Source organism: Lipotes vexillifer, unplaced genomic scaffold (genome assembly GCF_000442215.2).
Source record: "Lipotes vexillifer unplaced genomic scaffold, Lipotes_vexillifer_v1.1 scaffold189, whole genome shotgun sequence".
In the NCBI taxonomy this organism is placed as follows: Eukaryota; Metazoa; Chordata; class Mammalia; order Artiodactyla; family Lipotidae; genus Lipotes; species Lipotes vexillifer.
In genome coordinates, this window is record NW_006785816.1 from 3226029 (window position 1) to 3253674 (window position 27646).

General features: G+C 38.1%; 1 protein-coding gene across 2 annotated transcripts in view; it reads right to left on the bottom strand.

Moving 5' to 3' along the window:
• The window catches only part of NME7 (NME/NM23 family member 7), a 218262-nt gene that overhangs the window by 182389 nt on the left and 8227 nt on the right, over positions 1-27646 (bottom strand). For both annotated transcript variants that reach the window (XM_007458116.1, XM_007458115.1), the window contains 3 exons: positions 24377-24487; positions 20332-20382; positions 18810-19017 (listed from right to left, as the gene is read on the bottom strand). In XM_007458116.1, coding sequence (XP_007458178.1) covers positions 18810-19017; positions 20332-20382; positions 24377-24487 — 370 coding nt within the window. The remainder of the gene's footprint in view (positions 1-18809; positions 19018-20331; positions 20383-24376; positions 24488-27646) is intronic.

Sequence of the window (27646 nt, forward strand, 5' to 3'; positions counted from 1 at the left end):
CTCTTTCCCCCAGACATTTGCTTGGATTTCTCCCTCACTTCCTTCTGATCGCTCCTCAAACCAGATATTATAAGGACTTTCTATATGCTATATTTTATAGCATTCAACACCTCTACTCCACACACAATCCTGGTCTTTTTCTATATCCTTCCCCTGCTGTATTTTCTTCAGAGCAATTACTAATAGACATCAGAGTTACAGGTCTATTTTTTTACTATCTGACATCCCCCCCCATCAGAAAAGCTATAAGCTCCATGAGTCAGGACTTTGCGTTTTTCACAGTAGCTTCTCAATAAATAGTTTGGAATGACTGAAATTCAGAAACATTTTATTTAACATATGTAGAATTTATATAGACACAGACCCTCCGAAAGGTTAAGAAACAAGCCCTTGCAAGTTAGCAAGTGGCAAAGTGATGATTCAAATCCAGGTCATACTGACTCCAAAGTCCTGAACTTTTTCTATCATCTTTCTTTCAGACGTAAAAAACTATGCTAGACGGGAGACCTTCAACATGGCAGAGGAGTAAGACGTGGAGATCACCGTCCTACCCACAAACACATTAGAAATACATCTACATGTGGAACGTGGGGTTTGCTTTCTGCATCCAATTTGTTTCTGGTTTTCTGCTTATCTTAGTTCAGTATTTATAGTTTATTATCATTGGTAGTTTTGTTTATTGATTTGGTTGCTCTCTTCCTGTGTTTTTTTTTTGATATATATACATTTTTCCTTTTTCTCTTTTTGTGAGTGTATATGTGAATGCTTCTTTGTGTGATTTTGTCTGTATAGCTTTGCATTTACCATTTGTCCTAGGGTTCTGTCTGTCCTTTTTTCTTAGTATAGTTTTTACCGCTTGTTACCATTGGTGGATTTCTTTTTTGCTTTGGGTGCTCTGTTCTTTCTTTTTTTTTCTTTGCTTTCTTTCTTTTTTTCTTTTTCTTTGCGGTACACAGGTCTCTCAATGCTGTGGCCTCTCCCGTTGCGGAGCACAGGCCCCGGACGCGCAGGCTCAGCAGCCATGGTTCAGGGGCACAGGCGCTCCGCGGCAAGTGGGATCTTCCCGGCTTGGGGCACGAACCCATGTCCCCTGCATCAGCAGGTGGACTCTCAAACACTGTGCCACCAGAGAAGCCCTTTTTGCTTTCTTTTTAAATTACTTAATTTTTTAAATTCTTACTAATTATTTTTATTTTTTTATTTTTCATAATTATTTCTTAATAACTATTTTATTATTATTTTTCTTTCTTTCTTTCCGTTTTTCTCCCTTTTCTTCTGAGCCATGTGGCTAACAGAGTCTTGATGCTCCATCCAGGTATCACGCCTGTGCCTCTGAGGTGGGAAAGCCGAGTTCAGGACACTGGTCCACCAGAGACCTGCTGGCTCCACATAATATCAAATGGCAAAAGCTCTCCCAGAGACCTCCATCTCAATGCTAAGACCCAGCACCACTCAACAACAAGCAAGTTACAGGGCTGGATACCCTATGCCAAACAACTAGCAAGACAGGAACACAGTAGAGAACACAACCCATTATCAGAGAGGCTGGCTAAAATCATACTAAGGTCACAGACACCCAAAAACACACCACCGGATGTGGTCCTGCCTACTAGAGAGACAAAATCCAGCCCCATACACCAGGACACAGGCACTAGTCCCCTCCAGCAGGAAACCTACACAACCCACTAAACTAACCCTAGCCAATGGGGAAAGACACCAAAAACAACAAGAACTACGAACCTGCAGCCTGAGAAAAGGAGACCCCCAAACACAGTAAGATAAGCAAAATGAGAAGACACAGAAACACACAGCAGATGAAGGAGCAAAGTAAAAACCCAGCAGACCAAACAAATGGGAAATAGGCAGTCTACCAGAAAAAGAATTCAGACTAATGATAAAAAAGATGATCCAAAACGTGGAAATAGAATGAGGAAAATACAATAAACATTTAACAAGGACCTAGAAGAACTAAAGAGCAAACAAACAATGAAGAACAACACAATAAATGAAATTAAAAATTCTGTAGAAGGAAGCAATAGCAGAATAACTGAGGCAGAAGAACGGATAAGGGACCTAGAAGATAAAATACGGGAAATAACTACCACAGAGAAGAATAAAGAAAAAAGAATGAAAAGAATTGAGCACAGCCTTAGAGACCTCTGGGACAACATTAAATGCACCAACACTCGAATTACAGGAAGCCCAGAAGAAGAAGAGAAAAAGAAAGGGACTGGGAAAATATTTGAAGAGATTATACTTCCCTAATATGGGAAAGGAAATGATTAATCAAGTTCAGGAAGCGCAGAGAGTCCCAACAGGATTAATTCAAGGATAAACACGCCAAGACACATATTAATCAAACTATCAAAAATTAAGTACAAAGAAAAAATATTAAAAGCAGCAAGGGAAAAACAACAAATAACATACAAGGTTGGTTGTAACCATAAGGTTAACAGCTGATCTTTCAGCAGAAACTCTGCAAGCCAGAAGGGAGGGGTAGGACATATTTAAAGTGATGAAATGGAAAAACCTACAACCAAGATTGCTCTACCCAGCAAGGATCTCATCCAGATTTGACGGCGAAATAAAAACCTTTAGAGACAAACAAAAGCTAAGAGAACTCAGCACCAACAAACCAGCTTTACAACAAATGCTAAAGGAACTTCCCTAGGCAGGAAACACAAGAGAAGGAAAAGACCTACAATAACAAACCCAAAACAATTAAGAAAATGGTAATAGGAATATACATATCAATAACTACCTTAAATGTAAATGGACTAAATGCTCCAACCAAAAGACAAAGACTGGCTGAATGGGTACAAAAACAAGACCCATATATATGTTGTCTACAAGAGACCCACTTCAGACCTAGGGACACATACAGACTGAAAGTGAGGGGATGGAAAAAGATATTCCAGGGAAATGGAAATCAAATGAAAGCTGGAGTAGCAATTCTCATATCAGACAAAATACACTTTAAAACGAAGACTAAGACTATTACAAGAGAAAAAGAAGGAAACTACATAATGATCAAGAAGAAGATATAACAATTGTAAATATTTATGCACCCAACATAAGAGCACCTCAATACATAAGGCAAATACTAACAGCCATAAAAGGGGAAATCGACAGTAACACAATCATACTAGGGGACTTTAACACCCCACTTTCACCAATGGAAAGATCATTCAAAATGAAAATAAATATGGAAACACAAGCATTAAATGACACATTAAACAAGATGCACTTAATTGATACTGATAGGACATTCCATCCAAAAACAACAGAATACACTTTCTTCTCAAGTGCTCATGGAACATTCTCCAGGATAGATCACATCTTCGGTCACAAATCAAGCCTTGGTAAATTTAAGAAAATTGAAATTGTATCAAGTATCTTTTCCGATCACAATGCTATGAGACTAGATATCAATTACAGGAAAACATCTGTAAAAAATACAAACACATGGAAGTTACACAATACACTACTTAATAACCAAGAGATCACTGAAGAAATCAAAGAGGAAATCAAAAAATATGAGAGGGCTTCCCTGGTGGCGCAGTGGTTGAGAGTCCGCCTGCCGATGCAGGGGACACGAGTTCGTGCCCCAGTCCGGGAAGATCCCACATGCCGCAGAGTGGCTAGGCTCGTGAGCCATGGCTGCTGAGCCTGCGCTCCGCAACGGGAGAGGCCACAAAGGTGAGAGGCTCGTGTACCCCCCCCCAAAAAAAAAACCTAGAAACAAATGACAATGAAAATACAATGACCCAAAACCTATGGGATGCAGCAAAAGCAGTTCTAAGACAGAAGTTTATAACAATATAATCCTACCTCAAGAAACAAGAAACATCTCAAATAAACAACCTCACTTTACACCTAAAGCAATTAGAGAAAGAAGAACAAGAAAAACCCAAAGATAAGAAAAGGAAAGAAATCATAAGGATCACATCAGAAATAAATGAAAAAGAAATGAAGGAAACGATAGCAAAGATCAATAAAACTAAAAGCCGGTTCTTTGAGAAGATAAACAGAATTGATAAACCATTAGCCAGACTCATCAAGAAAAAAAGGGAGAAGACTCAAATCAATAGAATCAGAAATGAAAAAGGAGAAGTAACAACTGACACTGCAGAAATATAAAAGATCATGAGAGATTACTACAAGCAACTCTATGCCAATAAAATGGAAAACCTGGAAGAAATAGAAAAATTCTTAGAAAAGCACAACCTTCCGAGATTGACCCAGAAAGAAAATATAAACAAAACAATCACAAGCACTGAAATTGAGACTGTGATTAAAAATCTTCCAAAAAACTAAAGCCCAGGACCAGATGGCTTCACAGGCGAATTCTATCAAACATTTAGAGAAGAACTAAAACCTATCCTTCTCAAACTCTTCCAAAATATAGCAGAGGGAGGAACACTCCAAAACTCATTCTATGAGGCCACCATCACCCTGATACCAAAACCAGACAAAGATGTCACAAACAAAGAAAACTACAGGCCAATATCACTGATGAACATAGATGCAAAAATCCTCAACAAAATACTAGCAAACAGAATCCAACAGCACATTAAAAGGATCATACACCATGATCAACTGGGGTTTTATCCCAGGATGCAAGGGTTCTTCAGTATACGCAAATCAATCGATGTGATAAATCATATTAACAAACTGAAGGAGAAAAAAAATATGATCATCTCAAGAGATGCAGAAAAAGCTTCCAACAAAATTCAACACCCATTATGATAAAAACCCTCCAGAAAGGAGGCATAGAGGGAACCTACCTCAACATAATAAAGGCCATAGATAACGAACACACAGCCAACATTGTTCTCAATTGTGAAAAACTGAAACCATTTCCACTAAGATCAGGAACAAGACAAGGTTGCCCACTCTCACCACTATTATTCCACAAAGTTTTGGAAGTTTTAGCCACAGCAATCAGAGAAGAAAAATAAGTAAAAGTAATCTAAATTGGAAAAGAAGAAGTAAAGCTGTCACTGTTTGCAGATGACATGATACTATACAGAGAGAATCCTAAAGATGCCACCAGAAAACTGCTAGAGCTACTCAATGAATTTCGTAAAGTAGCAGGATACAAAATTAATGCACAGAAATGTCTTGAATTCCTATACACTAATGATGAAAAATCTAAAAATCTAAAAGAGAAATTAAGGAAACACTCCCATTTACCACTGCAACAAAAAGAATAAAATACCTAGGAATAAACCTACCTAAGGAGACAAAAGACCTTTATGCAGAAAACTATAAGACACTCATGAAAGAAATCAAAGATGATATCAACAGATGGAGAGATATACCAGGCTTGTGCAAGTTTCCTGATGGGAGGGACTGGTGGTGTGGACTGTTTCTCTGGTGGGCAGAGCTCAGTAAAACTTTAATCCGCTTAATTGCTGATGGGTGGGGCTGGGTTCCCTCCCTGTTGGTTATTTGGCCTGAGGCAACCCAACACTGGGGCTTACCTGGGCTCTTTGGTGGGGCTAATGGCAGACTCTGGGAGGGCTCATGCCAAGGAGTACTTCTCAGAACTTCTGCTGCCAGTGCCCTTGTCCCCATGGTGAGCCACAGCACCCGCCCCCCGCCTCTGCAGGAGACCCTCCAACACTAGCAGGTAGGTCTGGTTCAGTCTGCCCTGGGGTCACTGTTCCTTCCCCTGGGTCCCAATGTGCTCACTACTGTGTGTATGCCCTCCAAGAGTGGAGTCTCTGTTTCCCCCAGTCCTGTCAAAGTCCTGCCATCAAATCCCATTAACCTTCAAAGTCTGACTCTCTAGGAATTCCTCCTCCCATTGCCAGACCCCCAGGTTGGGAAGCCTGACGTGGGACTCAGAACCTTCACTCTGGTGGGTGGACTTCCGTGGTATAAGTGTTCTCCAGTCTATGACTCACCCACGCAGCAGTTATTGGATTTGATTTTACTGTGATTGTGCTTCTCCTACTGTCTCACTGTGGCTTCTCCTTTGTCTTTGGATGTGGGGTATCTTTTTTGGTGAGTTCCAGTGTCTTCTTCTCAATGATTGTCCAGCAGCTAGTTGTGATTCTGGTGTTCTCACAAGATGGAGTGAGAGCACGTCCTTCTACTCCACCATCTTGGTTCAGGACCTGTTTTGGTTCTTTCACATGAGTTTATTTTTTTAAGTTTCAATGAAAAACTTTGCTAGGATTTTAACTGGAATTGCACTGAACTTATAGATCAACTTGGAAAGAATTAACATCTTTATGATACTGAATCTTCCCATCCATGAACATGTATATATGTTCATTTATTTCTTTTCTTACTGCCTAAAATAAAATTTATAGTTTTCTTGAAAAAGATCTCCCACATCTTTTGTTAGGTTCATCTTAGGTGTCATACAGTTTTTCACCATTGAATGGAAATCTTTTAACTCTGTATAAAATTGATAACTAATGAGAACCTACTGTATAGCACAGGGAACTCTACTCAATGCTCTGTGGTGACCTAAGTGGGAAGGAAATCCAAAACATCGGGGATATATGTATACATATAGCTGATTCACTTTGCTTTACAGTAGAAACGAACACAACATTTTACAGCAACTATACTCCAATAAAAAGTAGAAAAAAAATGGGAATCTTTTAAAATTATATTTTCTAATTGGTTATTTCACATATATCAAGAATACTAACGATTTTTATATATTGATATATGCAGTATAACATATAGATTTGGGAAGCACCATGAAAATGAAACATTAATACTATCAATAGATAACATCTATTAAATACCATATTCCAGGCACTATGCCAAGCACTTAAATAATTTCACTTAATCCTTAGAACACTATGATGTACTTACAACTATTACCTCATATTACACACCAGGAGACTGAGAGCAATAATAGTAGTAGACCAGGGAACAAAGCCTGTAAAACACCAACACTACCAAAGGATAGGTGAAGGGAAAAAATGCCAGTTAATAAGACATAGGGGCCGGAGTGGGAAGATGGCGGAAGAGTAAGACGCGGAGATCACCTTCCTCCCCACAGATACATCAGAAATACATCTACACGTGGAACAACTCCTACAGAACACCTACTGAACGCTGGCAGAAGACCGCAGACCTCCAAAAGGCAAGAAACTCCCCACGTATGTGGGTAGGGCAAAAGAAAAAATAAACAGAGATTAAAGAATAGGGACGGGACCTGCACCAGTGAGAGGGAGCTGTGAAGGAGGAAACATGTCCACACACTAGAAGCCCCTTCGGGGGCAGAGACTGCGGGTGGCGGAGGGGGAAGCTTCGAAGCCGCGGAGCAGAGCACAGCAACAGGGGTGCGGAGGGCAAAGCGGAGCGATTCCCGCACAGAGGATCAGGGCCGACCGGCACTCACCAGCCCGAGAGGCTTGTCTGCTCACTCTCTGGGGCGGGCGGGGCTGGAAGGTGAGGCTCGGCTTCGGTTCGAGCGTAGGAAGAGGACTGGTGGCGTGAACACAGCCTGAAGGGGTTACTGCACCACGGATAGCTGGGAGAGAGTCCGGGAAAAAGTCTGCACTTGCCGAAGAGGCAAAAGACTTTTTCTTCCCTCTTTGTTTCCTGGTGCAGGAGGAGAGGGGATTCAGAGCACTGCTTAAAGGAGCACCAGAGACGGGCGCGAGCCGCGGCTAAAAGCGCGGACCCCAGAGACGGGCATGAGACGCCAAGGCCGGTGCTGCCGCCACCAAGAAGCCTGTGTGCGAGCACAGGTCACTATCCCCACCTCCCTTACAGGGAGACTGTGCAGCCAGCCACTGCCAGGGTCCCGGCATCCAGGGACAACTTCCCCGGGAGAACGCACGTGGGGCCTCAGGCTGGTGCAATGTCATGCTGGCCTCTGCCACCGCAGGCTCACACCGCACTCTATACCCCTCTCTCCCCCCGGCCTGAGTGAGCCAGAGCCCCCGACTCAGCAGTTCCTTTAACCCTGTCCTAAGCAGATGCCCTCCAGCGAACTACACGCAGAGGCGGGTCCAAATCCAAAGCTGAACCCCAGGAGCTGTGCGAACAAAGAAGAGAAAGGGAAATCTCTCCGAGCAGCCTCAGGAGCAAAAGATGAAATCTCCACAATCAACTTGATGTACACTGCATCTGTGGAATACCTGAATAGACAACGAATCATCCCAAATTGAGGAGGTGGACTTTGAGAGCAAGATTTATGATTCTTTGGGCTTCCTTGGTCGCAGTGGTTGGGAGTCCGCCTGCCGATGCAGGGGACAAGGGTTCATGCCCCAGTGCAGGAGGCTGCCACATGACGCGGAGCAGCTGGGCCCATGAGCCATGGCCGCTGGGGTTGCATTTCCGGAGCCTGTGCTCCACATCAGGAGAGGCCACAACAGTGAGAGGCCCGCGTACCACAAAAAAAAAAAAAAACTTTTATGATTTTTTTCCCCTTTTCCTCTTTTTGTGAGTGTTTATGTGTATGCTTCTGTGTGAGATTTTGTCTGTATAGGTTTGCTACCACCATTTGTCCTAGGGTTTAATCCGTCTGTATTTTTTTCCTTACTTTTAAAAAAATTTTTTTCTTAATAATTACTGTTTTATTTTAATAACTATATTTTATTTTACCTTATTTTATTTTCCTTTATCCCCTTTCTTTCTTTCTTTCTTTCTTTTTCTTTCTTTCTTTCTACTTTTTCTCCCTTTTATTCTGAGCCGTGTGGATGGCAGGCTCTTGGTGCTGCAGCTGGGAGTCAGTGCTGTGCCTCTGAGGTGGGAGAGCCAACTTCAGGACACTGGTCCACAAGAGACCTCCCAGCTCCACATAATATCAAACGGTGAAAATGTCCCAGAGATCTCCATCTCAACACCAACACCCAGCTTCACTCAACGACCAGCAAACTACAGTGCTGGACACCCTATGCCAAACAACTAGCAAGACTGGAATACAACCCCACCCATTAGCAGAGAGGCTGCCTAAAATCATAGTAAGTCCACAGACACCCCATAACACACCACCAGACATGGACCTGCCCACCAGAAAGACAAGATCCACCCTCATCCACCAGAACACAGGCACTAGTCCCCTCCACCAGGAAGCGTACACAACCCACTGAACCAACCTTGGCCACTGGGGACAGACACCAAAAACAACGGGAACTACGAACATGCAGCCTGCAAAAAGGAGACCCCAAACACAGTAAGATAAGCAAAATAGAAGACAGAAAAACACAAAGCAGATGAAGGAGCAAGATAAAAACCCACCAGACCTAACAAATGAAGAGGAAATAGGCAGTCTACCTGATAAAGAATTCAGAATAATGATAGTGAAGATGATCCAAAATCTTGGAAATAGAATAGACAAAATGCAAGAAACATTTAACAAGGAACTGAAACAACTGAAGATGAAACAAGCAACAATGAACAAAACAATAAATGAAATTAAAAATACTCTAGAAGGGATCAATAGCAGAATAACTGAGGCAGAAGAATGGATAAGTGACCTGGAAGATAAAGTAGTGGAAATAACTACTGCAGAGCAGAATAAAGAAAAAAGAATGAAATGAATTGAGGACAGTCTCAGAGACCTCTGGGACAACATTAAATGCACCAACATTCGAATTATAGGGGTTCCAGAAGAAGAAGAGAAAAAGAAAGGGACTGAGAAAATATTTTAAGAGATTATAGTTGAAAACTTCCTTAATATGGGAAAGGAAATAGTTAATCAAGTCCATGAAGCACAGAGAGTCCCATACAGGAAAACTCCAAGGAGAAACATGCCAACACACAAATTAATCAAACTATCAAAAATTAAATACAAAGAAAACATATTAAAAGCAGCAAGGGAAAAACAACAAATAACACACAAGGGAATCCCCATAAGGTTAACAGCTGATCTTTCAGCAGAAACTCTGCAAGCCAGAAGGGACTGGCAGGACATATTTAAAGTGATGAAGGAGAAAAACCTACAACCAAGATTACTCTACCCAGCAAGGATCTCATTCAGATTTGACGGAGAAGTTAAAAACTTTACAGACAAGCAAAAGCTGAGAGAGTTCAGCACCACCAAACCAGCTTTACAACACAACAAATGCTAAAGAATCTTCTCTAGGCAAGAAATACAAGAGAAGGAAAAGACCCATAATAACAAACCCAAAACAATTAAAATGGGAATAGGAACATACATATTGATAATTACCTTAAATGTAAATGGATTAAATGCTCCCACCAAAGGACACAGACTGGCTGAATGGATACAAAAACAAGACCCATATATATGCTGTCTACAAGAGACCCACTTCAGACCTAGAGACACATACAGACTGAAAGTGAGGCGATGGAAAAAGATATTCCATGCGAATGGAAATCAAAAGAAAGCTGGAGTAGCAATTCTCATATCAGACAAAATAGACTCTAAAACACAGACTATTAGAAGAGACAAAAAAGGACACTACATAATGATCAAGGGATCAATCCAAGAAGAAGATATAACAATTGTAAATATTTATGCACCCAACATAGGAGCACCTCAATACATAAGGCAAATGCTAACAGCCATAAAAGGGGAAATCGACAGTAACACAATCATACTAGGGGACTTTAACACCCCACTTTCACCAATGGAAAGATCATCCAAAATGAAAATAAATAAGGAAACACAAGCTTTAAATGATACATTAAACAAGATGGACTTAATTGATATTTCTAGGACATTCCATCCAAAAACAACAGAATACACATTTTTCTCTAGTGCTCTTGGAACATTCTCCAGGATAGATCATATCGTGGGTCACAAATCAAGCCTACATAAATTTAAGAAAACTGAAATTGTATCAAGTACCTTTTCCAACCAAAACGCTATGAGACAAGGTATCAATTACAGGAAAACATCTGCAAAAAATACAAACACATGGAGGCTAAACAATACACTACTTAATAACTAAGTGATCACTGAAGAAATCAAAGAGGAAATCAAAAAATACCTAAAAACAAATGACAATGGAGACACGACAACCCAAAACCTATGGGATGCAGCAAAAGCAGTTCTAAGAGGGAAGTTTATAGCAATACAATCCTACCTTAAGAAACATTAAACATCTCGAATAAACAACATAACCTTGCACCTAAAGCAATTAGAGAAACAAGAACAAAAAAACCCCAAAGTTAGAAGAAGGAAAGAAATCATAAAGATCAGATCAGAAATAAATGAAAAAGAAATGAAGGAAATGATAGCAAAGATCAATAAAACTAAAAGCCGGTTCTTTGAGAAGAGAAACAAAATTGATAAACCATTAGCCAGACCCATCAAGAAAAAAAGGGAGAAGACTCAAATCACTAGAATTAGAAATGGAGAAAGGTGAAGTAACAACTGACACTGCAGAAATACAAAGATCATGAGAGACTACTACAAGCAAATCTATGCCAATAAAATGGACAACCTGGAAGAAATGGACAAATTCTTAGAAATGCACAGCCTGCCAAGACTGAATCAGGAAGAAATAGAAAATATGAACAGACCAATCACAAGCACTGAAATTGAAACTGTGATTAAAAATCTTCCAACAAACAAAAGCCCAGGACCAGATGGCTTCAGAGGCGAATTCTATCAAACATTTAGAGAACAGCTAACACCTATCCTTCTCAAACTCTTCCAAAATATAGCAGAGGGAGGAACACTCCAAAACTCATTCTACGAGGCCACCATAACCCTGATACCAAAACCAGACAAGGATGTCACAGACAAAGAAAACTACAGGCCAATATCACTGATGAACACAGATGCAAAAATCCTCAACAAAATACTAGCAAACATAATCCAACAGCACATTAAAAGGATCATACACCATGATCAATTGAGGTTTATTCCGGGAATGCAAGGATTCTTCAATATAGGCAAATCAATCAATGTGATACACCATATTAACAAATTGAAGGAGAAAAACCATATGGTCACCTCAACAGATGCAGAGAAAGCTTTTGACAAAATTCAACACCCATTTATGATAAAAACCCTCCAGAAAGTAGGCATAGAGGGAACTTTCCTCAACATAATAAAGGCCACATATGACAAACCCATAGCCAACATCATCCTCAACGGTGAAAAACTGAAAGCATTTCCACTAAGATCAGGAACAAGACAAGGTTGCCCACTCTCACCACTCTTATTCATCCTAGTTTTAGAAGTTTTAGCCATAGCAATCAGAGAAGAAAAGGAAATAAAAGGAATCCAAATCAGAAAAGAAGAAGTAAAGCTGTCACTAGTTGTAGATGACATGATACTATACATAGAGAATCCTAAAGATACTACCAGAAAACTACTAGAGCTAATCAATGAATTTGGTAAAGTAGCAGGATACAAAATTAATGCACAGAAATCTCTGGCATTCCTATACACTAATGATGAAAAATCTGAAAGTGAAATCAAGAAAACACTCCCATTTACCACTGCAACAAAAAGAATAAAATATCTAGGAATAAACTTACATAAGGAGACAAAAAACCTGTATGCAGAAAATTATAAGACACTGATGAAAGAAATTAAACATGATACAAACAGATGGAGAGATATACCATGTTCTTGGATTGGAAGAATCAACATTGTGAAAATGACTCTACTATCCAAAGCAATCTACAGATTCAATGCAATCTCTATCAAACTACCACCGGCATTTTTCACAAAACTAGAACAAAGAATTTCACAATTCGTATGGAAAAACAAAAGACCCTGGATAGCCAAAGCAATCTTAAGAACGAAAAACAGAGCTGGAGGAATCAGGCTCCCTGATTTCAGACTACACTACAAAGCTACAGTAATCAAGAGAGTATGGTACTGGCATAAAAACAGAAAGATAGATCAATGGAACAGGATAGAAAGCCCAGAAATAAACCCACGCACATATGGTCACCTTATCTTTGATAAAGGAGGCAGGAATGTACAGTGGAGAAAGGATAGCCTCTTCAATAAGTGGTGCTGGGAAAACTGGACAGGTACATGTAAAAGTATGAGATTAGATCACTCCCTAATACCATACACAAAAATAAGCTCAAAATGGATTAAAGTCCTAAATGTAACGCCAGAAACTATCAAACTCTTAGAGGAAAACATAGGCAGAACACTCTATGACATAAATCACAGCAAGATCCTTTTTGACCCACCTCCTAGAGAAATGGAAATAAAAACAAAAGTAAACAAATGGGACCTAATGAAACTTCAAAGCTTTTGCACAGCAAAGGAAACCATAAACAAGACCAAAAGACAACCCTCAGAATGGGATAAAATATGTGCAAATGAAGCAACTGACAAAGGATTAATCTCCAAAATTTACAAGCAGCTCATGCAGCTCAATAACAAAAAAACAAACAACCCAATCCAAAAATGGGCAGAAGACCTAAATAGACATTTCTCCAACGAAGGTATACAGACTTCCAACAAACACATGAAAGAATGTTCAACATTATTAATCATTAGAGAAATGCAGATAAAAACTACAATGAGATATCATCTCACACCAGTCAGAATAGCCATCATCAAAAAATCTACAAACAATAAATGCTGGAGAGGTTGTGGAGAAAAGGGAACACTCTTGCATGGCTGGTGGGAATGTGAATTGGTACAGCCACTATGGAGAATGGTATGGAGGTTCCTTAAAAAACTGCAAATAGAACTACCATATGACCCAGCAATCCCACTACTGGGCATATACCCTGAGAAAACCATAATTCAAAAAGAGTCATGTACCAAAATGTTCATTGCAGCTCTATTTACAATAGCCAGGAGATGGAAACAACCTAAGTGTCCATCATCAGAGGAATGGATAAAGAAGATGTGGCACATATATACAATGGAATATTACTCAGCCATAAAAAGAAACAAAATTGAGCTATTTGTAATGAGGTGGATGGACCTAGAGTCTGTCATACAGAGCGAAGTAAGTCAGAAAGAGAAAAATACTGTATGCTAACACATATATATATGGAATTTAAGAAAAAAAAAATGTCATGAAGAACCTAGGGGTAAGACAGCAATAAAGACACAGACCTACTAGAGAATGGACTTGAGGATATGGGGAGAGGGAAGGGTCAGTTGTGACAAAGTGAGAGAGTGGCATGGACATATATACTCTACCCAACGTAAAACAGATAGCTAGTGGGAAGCAGCAACATAGCACAGGGAGATCAGCTCAGTGCTTTGTGACCACCTAGAGGGGTGGGATAGGGAGGGTGGGAGGGAGGGAGATGCAAGAGTGAAGAGATATGGGAACATATGTATATGTATAACTGATTCACTTTGTTATAAAGCAGAAACTAACACACCACTGTAAAGCAATTATACTCCAATAAAGATGTAAAATAAAAATAAAAATAAGAAAAATAAGACATAGATTATGATCTGCTAAATATAAAACAAAAAAGGATAGTGAGATGTCACAGAATTAAAATATTGTGGAATATTTCAAAAAGGAGAAAGTGTTCAAACCTGTTAAATGTTGCAGTGAAACACAGTAGATACAGTAAAATAAGAAATGATAATTTTTCCTTGGATTTTTTAATTAAGAGGACATAGGTTGTCTTAGCCAAGATGATTTCAGTGGAATGAAAGGATGAAGCCAAATTGTAATGACTGCTCTCAATGTAATCAAAGGCAACTGCAAACAGTGAGTATAGTCTAGGCTTTGGTGAAATCTGGGAAAGAAAGATTACACAGTAACTGATAGGAATTCAAGGTCAAAAAGAGGTGATTTGGGACTGCTTGTATAGCGTTTTTCAATCTTTTGTCAATATCTATGGTCCTTACTTCCTCATGTATGCTACATGTTCCAGCTGCAGTATTTCTCCTTGATAGCTAGTCAGCTAACATAATGTCCACAATACTCACTCTTCCCAAGACAAACATCAAGAATATGTATAACATAGCGGGTTCATACAAATAATGGGGTATTTCTGAGATGAACGTCAGAAATAGCTGAGAAAATTTAAGTGCACAAAACAGAAATATACTTAAGACACTTCTTTGAAGGAAGGATTATGGTAGCTAAAGTTGTAGAAGGTTCTCCACTACAAAAAAAAAAACGGCAGGAAAAGTCATTCTGCAAACTGTATCTGCAGGTAGGAATTTTTCTACCAAGCTTAGCACATGCATTACGTATGTGCATGCATCAAAACACACAAATATATATACTTAAGATGAGTCTAGCTTTACCATGTTAATGTATAAAACTTCCCTTGCATTTCTAAATCCACTTATTTTCAGCATCAACGTATTATTGAAATAAATGTACAACCTGTATCACTATCCAATAAAGATATGGTATAGCTGGACTTAGAGTCAAGGTTCATGGTATGGTAAAAGGCAAAGAATATCTGTAAGGTAAAGCATCTCGAGAAAAATACCAAAGTGATACGCTGACACTTTTCCCATTTTATTTATATTATATCAAAGGTTTTTCTTAAAAAAAAAAAAGACTGAAAAAATATTTTTTACTAATGGGAAGTAGCTAGGGAGCTTAATGACCAATTTATTGGATGAATGAATTCTCCTGATAAGTATTTACTGAGCATTTATTATGTAGCAGGCAGATTCTAATAATCAAAACAAAACAGAAAAAAAAAACCTGCCCTCATGGAACTCCTTGGTGGAATCGTCTAATGTATAAATACATACAGAGCCTAAGTTATCTAAAATCTGACGGGTACATTTGTGCTCAAATTTATTAAATGAACTGGTGAAAATCAAGAACAGAGAAAGGGATGGGGTGAGATGGTCATGGGGGAAATAGGAGGAACGTATCAATGACTTTTCAGTTCAGCCCCCAATAATTTCCTTCATTAATTATTTATGTCATCATTTGTATAATATCTTACAATATTTGATTGGCATTTAACAATTGAAAATAATACATTTATAGTAAATGTCTATAAATAAGATCAAAGGTCAGGGACTATAATCACTCTTGCATATACCTTTGACAACCACAACCCTCCTATCATACTTGCTTCACAAAACCACAGCCATGGCTAAAGCAACCCTTCACCTACTCTGCACCTACACTCATGCAACTGAACATAGCTGGAGAACATCCACACTCAGGTTCATGACCATGAACTTCAGGTGAGCCATTCATTCAGTACAGCAATCATACCATATTTCCCTAATCTCTTCCTTTGCCTAGCCTTTCAGATGACTATTTCACATCCTCTCTCTTTTAACCAACCAATACCGTCTCTTTCATCCTCACTTTTAGCTGTTTTTGACCTTGCTTCCTACTTTCCTATTGAGAAAACTGAGGCAATAAGAATCAGCACCAAAACCCACATACTCTGCCTTCCCAGTTGCTGCTAAAGACAAGTACCTACGCACCACTGTGCAGTCAATCTGGTCTCTAATTTCCATTCCCTCTCACCTAATCAATGACATTGCTACAGTTAAGTTTCCCCCTTTTCCCCAGTCATCAATTTTTCACATCTGTAATTCTCATCTTAAAAAAAAATTTGACCCTACTTTTCCTCATAGCTACCACCTCATTTCTCTGCTCACCTCTGCAGCAAAAACTGCCCCAAAAGAGTTGTCTAGATTCACTGTCTAGAGTTCCTGTCCTCCAATTTTCTTTTAAATCCACTCCAAGCAGGGCTTTGCCTGCAACTCTCCATCAACATTGATCTTACCAAGTTTACCAATGACCTCTGCATTGCAAAATCTAATTTTCAATTCCCAGTCTCCTTCTTACTTGATACATCTGCTTCATTTGACACTACTGATCATTCTCTTCCCATAGAATATTTTCTTCACTTGGCTCCAGGACACAACTATCTCTGAATTTTTTTCCTTCTACCTCACTAAAGGCTCCTCCTTTACCTCCTTTGCTTCTTTCTCCTCTTTAACCCTTCACCAGGGCAAAAAGGTTCCATCTCTGTTCTCTTTCCTTCTCTAGCTACACTCTCCTTGGTAATCTCAACCAGTTTCACGTGGTTTCCAGACCTCTCCCCCAAACTCACATATTCAGTTTTTTCTTCAATCTCTCTACTTGGATAAGTAACATACATGTTAAGTTTGCAGTGTCCAAAGTGTAACCTCTTATTTTCCATCCATACTGACTCTAGCCATAGCCTTCCTTATTTCAGTTTATGTCAATTTTATCCTTTCAGTTGGTCAGTCCAAGAACCTTGGAGTAATCCTAGACATCTCTCTTTTTCTCATACTCTACATTCAATATGGAAGGAAATTTTGATCATTTGACCTTCAACCACTAAAATATATTTTTAAATATATCTAAGCACTCCACTCATTGCTACTACCCTGGTCCAAGCCATCATCTCTCTGAATTATTTGCAACATCCTCTTAACCGGGCTCCTGTTGCTACTCTTGCCCTCTACAGTCTATTCTCAATGCAGCAGCCAGAGCAATCTTTTTTAAATGGCAAGTCAAGCTTGTCAGTCCTCTGTTCAAATCCCTGCAACAGCTCTCCACTTTCCTCAGAGAAGACGACAAAAGTCTTGTGCTATCATGGTCTTCAAACCATGTGATATCTCCCTGATTACTTGTGACCTCATCAGCTCATTCTTTGCTGTTAACTAAATAAGCCAGGCAGCAATATTCTATTCTAAAAATAGCAAGATGGTCAGAATACCTGAGACAGAGTGAGTAAGGGAGAGACTGGTTGTAGATGATGTTATAGAAATTGACAGGGACCAGATCAGGTAGAGCTTTGCATGCTATAATACTTAGATTTTATAAGAGACAAAAGTTCACTAGAGTTTAATAGCTGAATTGTTAATCTGATTTATTTTTAAAAGATCACTTGGACATAGTTAATTTTACTTGGGAAAGGTAAATTTTTCATAAATTGAGTGTAAGAGAAGAAGGTAAAGAAGAATTAGGAAGCTTTTTGCAATAGTCGATAAAATATAACAGTGATTTAGACCACAGTGATCAAACTCAAGGTCTAATTTGAAAGAAAGGCCAAAAGGATTTACTGACAGAGTTGTAAGGAGAAGAAAAAATATATATCAACTAGCAGTTGACCCTTGAACAACACAAGTTTGAACAGTTCACTGGTCCACTTATATGCAGATTTTTTTCAACAGTAAATACTACAGTACTACATGATCTGTGATTGGATGCCAAGGAAACTTGGATAGGGAGGAAATGTGGCTGCAAAGGGAGTACTATAAATTACAGGCAGATTTTCAACTGCACAGTGGTTTGGAATCCCTAACCCCCACGTTGTTCAAGGGTCAACTGTATCATAAAACTCTAATATTATTCCATTAAAAAAATATGACCAGACTAAAAACCATCTTAAATTAGCTAAGAAACTTCTCACAGTGCTAAGAATTAACTTGCACTTCATTAACTCAACATCAGTATAAACCCAGTGTAATAATACCTTATTTACACGGATTTAAAATAAGGAGTAGAAAAACTTTTTCATAAGTACTAGCTATATATAGGACAAGAAAAGGATGTTAAGCTTGAAAATATGGTGTCAAGTCTGAGTCAAGGAAAGAATGTATCAAATGATGTCTTCTTTTTGAATATTCACTTTCCATAAACTGGTATTCTTAGATGAATAAGTCATACACTGATAAGCCTCAGTAATTTAAATCTTTGGAACAAAATGGGACAATAAGTATTTTAACTGGAGAAAACTTACCCTGACCATGACCAGGTTACCAGTTCTCAAAGGAGATGTATCACTGAAACACTGTTAATCCTAGGCAAAAGGTCAAAGGTTTTCTCTACTGCTACACCACCTGTATAAATCCACCCTAAGTCAGCAGTGACAAAATGCTTTACTCTGACATCAAACATTTAACAGAACCAAAACAGAATTGAAGTAGTTTCAAAACCCCTTACTCTGGCAGCACAAGCAAAAGAATCAGGGCCATGAGCTGCGTTTCTTATGCCATCTGTTCCAAAGAGGGCTCTAATGCTTCCAGGAGCATCTGTACGTGCCAGTCCAGAGTTTGCAGGTCCAAGAAGTCTTTTCCATTCACTTATAGCATCATCTCTTAAAATCTCCATGGCAATTATAGGACCACTGGTGATAAACTGGATCAGCTCACTGTGAAACAGGTGAAAGACTGATTTGCTTCATTTTTCTATCAACCTAGGTACCTCTCTTAACAACAAGGATATATTACAATTTGAGTATTTCAACACATACTCATGATCATGATCTCAGAACTACTGGACATAGTGAATTTTACATGGGCAAGACAAAATTTTCATAAATTGAGTGCCTTACAGTGGCCCGAGTGTCTACAAATCACTAGTGTTGTCAATTACTATTAGCAGAAAAACCAATCTTTCATTGAACTAAGACTATTTCATTGACTTAAAATGCATATTTTTGATCTATGCTTTCTACATTGCTCTGAAAGATACAGAAGAATCTTTTTATTTTCACGTGGTTTACCACTGCAGTCAAATGAAATCACAGTAGAGAAAGTGATGAGTGATGTATTGTAATATATTTGCAGTAAGAATTTACTTAATTATTTTTGTGTAGATCTATTAGAATTCAAAGAATGACAATGAATTTTCAGTCAATAAGCATTGAGTTGGTCTAGCGACATATAAGACATTACACTAGAAGCTGTAACACTATAAACACATACTAAGACTATAACAAAGAATAATTTCCAAGACAATTGTAGATGCCTATACTACACAAGGTTTGAGAACATTTTTATAAAGCTTGGTATAAAATAATCTATACCATAATGATTTTCTTATGTAAAAATTTTCTTTAATAAGGCACTAGTCTGTACAGGACACCAAATAGCATTTCTATTGCAGCAGCTTGGCTAATCCTTCTTTATTAGAAAAGTAAGTATTCCTCCTTTGTCAATAGCAATATGAGGTGCACAATATTCACTTAACTTTAAATACAACCCAAATATTTAGAAGTTTCAGTTTCTAACATATTTGTTGCTATATTTCAAAGAACAAAACGTATATCAAACAACTTAGTTAACATACAAAGGTTCTTTGAACAATGTTTTATATACATTGAGAATGCTAAAATAAGAGTTTAAAACACAACAAATAGATATTCAACATAAAATGTAATTATCTCTCTATTTTTAATCTACTGAAATCTAAAAAGAAAGCTATGCTCCTTATGATTTAAACATTTTATTTGCTTCTGATTAAAGTTTAATATGTTTGTTTAATGATAAGAGAATTTTCAACTAATATAAGGAGAGAAAAAAACAATTCTTAGAAAAAAAGCTCTCTGCAGTTGCAAGATGTTGCTAAGGACTTTTTGACAAATTATTCTCACGTAACAAATTTTTGAATTGTAAAATTATAACTCTTTAGTTTTCCACGATATCCTCCATTACATCCCACTAGCCCCAATTTCAGTACCTACTTTAAAAAGGGCCTTGACTGATGATCTATATGAAAATCTGTTGCTTCTTTCCTATAATCAAAATGACAATAGTTAAGAATTATGTAAGGAAATTATTTTAACTTACATTAATAAAATAATGAAATTCTCTATGTGATCCGTATGTGAGTTAAGGACTTTTCACCAAATATTCTGCTCAAATCTCCCCTCTTTTCAAATTTTTGCTAGTATGGATACCTGTGCTAAGATGTAAAATTAAAATGAACAAAAGAGGCAATATTTACTTTATTACTCATGTTCAAATCCACTATCTTCCTTTTCACTAGCATCTTTAACATTCTAAAACCAAAGTTTAACATACGACCAATAAAAATTATTTGTTCTTTAAAGTTCAAATAAGTTACATCAAAAAATGCAAAGCCATCTTCAAATTCAAAATTTGTCACCCCCTTCTACAGGCTTTAAACCTGAGAGGTTAGGCTAGAATTTTAATTTAATAGTTATAGTTTTCTTCCTTAGATCGCTCTAAAAGAAAGACTATATACTTGTGTTTTTAAAAACTGCTTGACAAATTATGGATATCAATGTATTCTTATTGGTTTTTAATGTATTAAAAACGAATCCTTGAACTTACATTCCCCCCAAAAAATGGATAATATGGAGATATTCAGAAATTTGAATTTATTAAGGGCAATCGGGATTTACTTTTAAATTTATAGTCCCACAACTATAGAGACAATGAAAGGATAACGGACTTTTACACTGATTTTAAAAGTTATTTAGACTTTTCGGTTAATCAAACCAAGTGTCTCAAACTTGTACAGTTTTCTCAAAGGCTTTAAACTTAATTCATAGTATATGACAAATATATGTCAACATCAACTTTTTAAAATAGCAAATTAAAGTATCCCCTAACAAAAGATTAACCTCTCAGGCTTGGTAATTTAGTATGCAATGCTTTAAGATCTTATAGGCCCATTACAAAATGAATTCACTTAATAAGCTATATCAGGATATACTTTTATTCAAACCAAGTGTACTAAAATATTCTCTTTGGCCATGAAAAGATTATGAAAGTATACTATACAAGTATAGAAAATGAAATTCATCCCAAGAAATGGAAGGGGAAGAAAACTCATTTTTCTAGAGGCTATTATATGCCCAACATTAAATGTTATTATTCCTTATAACAATATATTGAAATAGGTATGATCATCTTCATTTTACATTTGAAAATAATGAAGTTCAGCATGATTGCATAACTTGTCCAGGTCAAAGTGCTGGTAAGGGAAGAAGGACAGGGAGATTTGAACCCAAATCTCTGATTGCTTATGACCTTACTATTACCAACTTCAGAAGAAAATAATTCTAGAGGGTAAGAATTCATAAAAATGATATGGATATTCTGTATTGCAGCCTAAAATGAGATAAAACTGAGTGTCTATAAAACCTCAAGTGGGGAGTATTTTAGAAGAGTTAGCAGCGAGACTACTAATATGACCAATTCTAAACTTTAACACAACTGAACTACTAAGAAAAATCATAATGTTTAATATCAGTGAAAAGAAAAATATTGATTACTGAAAGTATCTTATTGCTTTCTTCTAACATGTCATGACCCCATAGTTATTTCCACTGAAAATCTATAACTGAAACCAAGATGAGAGTTCATAAGTTTTTTTCTCATCATTCTTATTTAATTCCTCCCTTAAAATGTTTAGATGGAGAGAAAGATTAACAAGTGCATCACCACCAAGAGAAGTCTTTTTGTTGTTATTTTGTTATGTTTTGTTTTGTTGTGTTTTTATAAAGAAACTCACCATTGTCACAAAGATCTATTAATTCTTTTACAAAATACTTACTTAGTGCCTACTTTGAATCAGGCACTGATCCAAGAACTAGAAGTACAAAGTTAGATGGAACTCAGCTTCTGCCTTTCAGATACTGTCATGAGGGAGGAACTGACATTTGACCAAATAAGTTTAGAAAAGATTTAAGCATTGGGAGATACTCCTCCATGGGTCTCTGGCACTCCTAACGTGTCTTATTGGGTATGCCAAGAATGCAAGGCCCCAGCTACTCTTTATCCTAGACATTTCTTGGAGTTATGTTTATAATGAGCAACTTTGAGGGATGAGGTCATGCCTCTTCAGTACAAAGAGAAGGCTTGTTTACTGCTCATTAATGAAACAGTGGGTAACCCAAGTTCAATGCTCCTCAGAGGTCATGCAATCAACTGTGTGTACAACATCCACCCAGGCCCATATCATATTATTCCCACGGGACATGAAAGCAAAGGGAACCAACAGAAACATGACGTTCATGCTGCTTACTGAACCATACTCAAGCCCTCTGTCTCTGACTCAGAAGTCTCACGTCTTCTGCTAGCATCCCTGAGAGTAACAGACTAACTTATTAGCTTTTAAGTTGGGTAAAATCCAAGACTTGACAGTAATATTAATAGACATGTATGAGGTGCTATAAATAATTTAAAAAGCTGTTAAGTTTTCTTGGGTAACTTTATTGTGGAAAGTTTGACACCAAATTATCAAACACTGGAAGTATAGAGACATAAAAAAGTTTTAATCTCACTGAAACTATTCAAAGTCATCTCTCCAGAATTCAGTCCCATAGCCTGCTGTGAGGGCAAGCATTCTCAATACAGACAGAAATGGGACAAATATAACTATGCTCATAAAGGATCATGACCTCGGCTTCTACTAAATAATAGTGATATCACTAGTACTACACTACTACCACTAATAGCTAACACCTATATACACCTACTATGTGCCACGGTTTTTCAAAGCACTTTACTTTTATTAAACTCACATAACCCTCATAACAACTTTATGATACAGGTGATGTTATAACCTCCATTTTGCAGATGAAGAAACTGAAGCACAGAGGTAAGTTGTTCAGAGTCACAACCTAGTAAGCGGTGCAGTTACAAGCAATCTGGCTCTAGACTCTGTGCTCTGAAATAGAAGATGCCTGCCTTTCTAGAATATATGTAAACTGGGAGATCTTACATAGGGGAAAAATTCAAATTATGTCATTACTGGGGTAAAAATGAGGATGTTTTGTTAAGGTTTCTAGGGATCAGACTTATCAAAGCTATACTACCTACTGCTCTCCATTGTCCCTGTTCTCACAGAGACAAAAAAGCAACTGTCCCATGGGATAAAGAGCCAGGAACATCAGTGAAAAGACACCTAAGCAAACAAACACACACAAAACAGTGAAGTAACCTAAGAAAACTGCTGGGTCAAGCCCTGCCTAACAGCTACATGAATGTCCCTACCTAACACTAAGTCTTTTTTTTTTTTTTTTTTTGCGGTACGCGGGCTTCTCACTGCTGCGGCCTCTCCCATTGCGGAGCACAGGCTCTGGACGCGCAGGCTTAGCGGCCATGGCTCACGGGCCTAGCTGCTCCATGGCATGTGGGATCTTCCCGGACTGGGGCACGAACCCGCGTCCCCTGCATTGGCAAGCGGACTCTCAACCACTGCGCCACCAGAGAAGCCCTTAACACTAAGTCTTATTTTCATTAAATAACTTAGAAAATATCTGGTCAGATAGAATGGCTTGCTTTTCAGAGCAGTAAATAGATATATCTGCCAATTATATATATTGGAAGGAACTAAAACTTTTCCAAACACATGACTTTTGAAAATCTCAACAGTAACATTCCCTTGTCAAATAGAAATAATCTAATATTCATTTCTTCTATAATTTTTATACAATGTGTTACACTGTATAAAAGAAGAGATTACAACTATGAAACACTGGTGTTATAAAAGCAGATGGGGTTATGAAAGACAATGAAGAGTTCATGTCTAATAAATAGTTAATAGTATAACCTGACAACTCCTATTTGCTTAGAGTTCAATCATCCTTTATGCATCTGATTACCTGTTGTCTTCCATTTCCTCATTCTAATAAGATTACTATACTATTCTTTATCATTCTGTGGAAGTTTTTAAACAACGACATGAAAGATAGATTTTTTTTTTTGAAAAAAGGAACCAGACATTACATAACTGAAAATGCTCAAAAAATTTACCTTGAAAGTGTCATCATTTTGAGTTTGATTAGAGTAAATCCAGCTTTGCTTATTATTTCAATTATTTCTCCTGCTTTTGATATAGCATCTGGTTTAATCAGGGCTAATGTTCTATAAAGAAATAAAGAATAAATTTAAAGATAAAAATAGTTTGGCAGTTTTTACTTATAATTCCCAAGCAGTGGTAATTTCCTTAAAAATCCTAGATCAAACATCAAAGTGAATTATAAATACAAGTGTATTAATAGCCTCATAAAAACCTATACAATGGAAGTTTACTATTTTTTCACAAGGAAATAAAAATTAGGTACCCAATCTAGAAAAATAATAAAAGTTAAGAGGGAAAAAAAGTTAAGACTCATTTTAAATATGTCCACGTTATAAAACACTGGTGTTTAAGATTTCTATTTCTTAGCATATGCTTTATAAAAGACAACAATTCTCTAAAGAGTTGCATTAAACATATCAGCTTGATTTTTGGTCTCTTAGACTTTAACATGTGTATGCCATGCACTCAGTTCAGCACTAATTTGGAAATAATATAAATTCTTCTATTAACACTTTATTCATAGCATGAATGATATAAAAAGAACTAAATGTCTTCTTACCTGAAGATGTATATGGCTAGCGAACACCCTGCTAACTTTTAAAATCACACTTTCCTCTTAGAGGATACATCAGAGCTATGCATTCTCCCCTCTGAAGCCACAGAATTAATGGATTTTTAGAGAGGGAGATCACCTGAATTTCCTCATTTTACTAACAAGGAAACAAGGCCCAGAGAGGTAACTCTCCAAAGATCACACAGCTGGTCTGTGGCATCCTCAGCACAGAACACCCAGCTCACACGACTCTTGGGTCTGTGCTCCTTCCACACCACACTACAAATAATGTTGCTATTAATATTAGCAAAAGGGAGCGTAATCACAAATCCTCAAGACTAACATTTGCAAACGCAAGGTAAAATCAGATTAGCTGGAGTAATTCAGTTTATCTGGCACACAAAATAAGATAAAAAATTGCTGTTGGGCTTCCCTGGTGGCACAGTGGTTGAGAGTCCGCCTGCCGATGCAGGGGGCACGCGTTCGTGCCCCGGTCCGGGAAGATTCCACTTGCCGTGGAGCGGCTGGGCCCGTGAGCCATGGCCGCTGAGCCTGCGCGTCCGGAGCCTGTGCTCCACAACGGGAGAGGCCGCAACAGTGAGAGGCCCGCGTACCGCAAAAAAAAAAAAAAAAAAAAAAAAATTGCTGTCACTTTCCCTCTGTTTTCAATTGTTCTGACACTTTGGCATTAACTCAAGGAATCCATAAAAGGAGACTGGTAGGCTTTTTCAAAGTAGACTTTTTTCACCAATGAGACAAACTTAGCTAAGGATATAATGATACAAATATCCTTACTTACAACTGGATATAACTTATGGCTGGCTTTTAAAACTTTTAAATAACAAAAGTTGTTCATTTTAGTTTGATAGGGCTTGTAATAAACGGACTTCTTATTTTGAAGCAAGTGAGTCACTTCTAGCATTTTATATGGCTTCAAAGATACAGTTAAAACTCATCATTTTTTTAGCTCACATTGTTTAAAATATTATAAAGCCAAACTAACCCATGACTGTTTATGCTAAACTCTGGAAACATCTTCAAGAACCAAAGCTCTTAAGATATAAAACACATCGGCAGTGAATAAGAAGCAATATGAAAAACAATACAGTTTCATTTTCTCTTTAAGTGCCTACAGGAGACAAGCGTTGATTACTGTGATTACTCTAGGCAAGTTCCTCTGTCATGTCTTCACTGCTTAATTGTTCAGTAGATAATAGTTAAAATGCATTTTGGAGGGAAAATAAGATAGGCTTTAGGAATCATATGTATTATTTAAAAGTGAAGATAGCACACACAGAAAGTAAAGGGCCACGAAAATATATTAATAGTGCCGCTGTTATCTGTTGCTGCATAACAAACCACCCCAAAATGTAGTGGCTTAAAACTACAAACAACTTCTCAAGATCATATAGGTTGGCTGGGGAGTGGTTTCACCTGGGATGGGTCATACTGCTGCATTTGGCTAGTGGGTCGGTTGAGACAGCCAGGCTTCTCTTTCCTTGAGGCCTCAAGAGCTGGAACAGGCAGGGCTGTTTAGAGATTCTCCCCTAAAGCCTCAACAAAGAAATGTAGCCTTCCCTACCAACACCTTGATCTTAACCTGATGAAATCTGTGTCGGACTTCTGATATATAATAAATTTGTATTGTTTAAGCAGCTGACTGTGGTAATTTGTTATGTCTTCAATAAAAGACTACAGAGAAAAAAAACTGGAGAGGAAAAACACCTCAACAAAAGAATGGAAAGAAGAAAAAAGTAGAAAAGCAGGAAAGCAGTAAAATAGTCGAAATATGTACAAAAATACTAATACAACATATGTAAATGTACATGTACTAGTCTTACCAGTGAAAATCTAGAGGTTTTCAGACTGATTTGTTTGTTTGTTTGTTTGTTTTGCGGTACGAGGGCCTCTCACTGTTGCGGCCTCTCCCATTGCAGAGCACAGGCTCTGGACGCGCAGGCTCAGTGGCCATGGCTTACGGGCCCAGCCGCTCCACGGCATGTGGGATCTTCCCGGACCGGGGCACAAACCTGTGTCCCCTGCATCGGCAGGCGGACTCTCAACCACTGTGCCACCAGGGAAGCCCCAGACTGATTACTTTTTTTAAAGAGCTGCATGCTGTTTACAAGAGATATATCTACAATATAACTTAACAAGGCTGAAAGTAAAGCAATGACAAAAAGATATCAACCAAAAATACATTATCAATCAAATCCATTCTTGAGAAAGATGGCTAAGGCCACCCATTCCTTGGCTGTGGTCTTCCACCTTCAAATCTAGCAATGGAGACTGGGTGCTTCTCACACTGGCATCTCTCTGGTTCTCTGCAGCCAGAAAGGTTCTCTGGTTTTATGGACTCCTGTGATTAGATCGTACCCACAGGAATGATGCAGAATAATTTCCCCATCTCAAGGCCTGTAATCTTAAATCTGCAAAGTCTCTTTGCCATTAAGGTAACTGTTGGGCTGCACCCGCAGGCCTGTAAGCCTTGTAGATGCCCAGCCTCGAGACAGAAGAAAGAGCCCAGAGAGCAGCAAAAGAGACCTCAATGGTTTAATTGATGGAGGAACTTACATGTCTGAAGCAAGGTCCTGGAGCAACACCCCAAGGTGTGCAGCAGACTGCAGGCAGGCTGTAGCAGAAGTCTGGGCTACTCAGGACAGAGGGA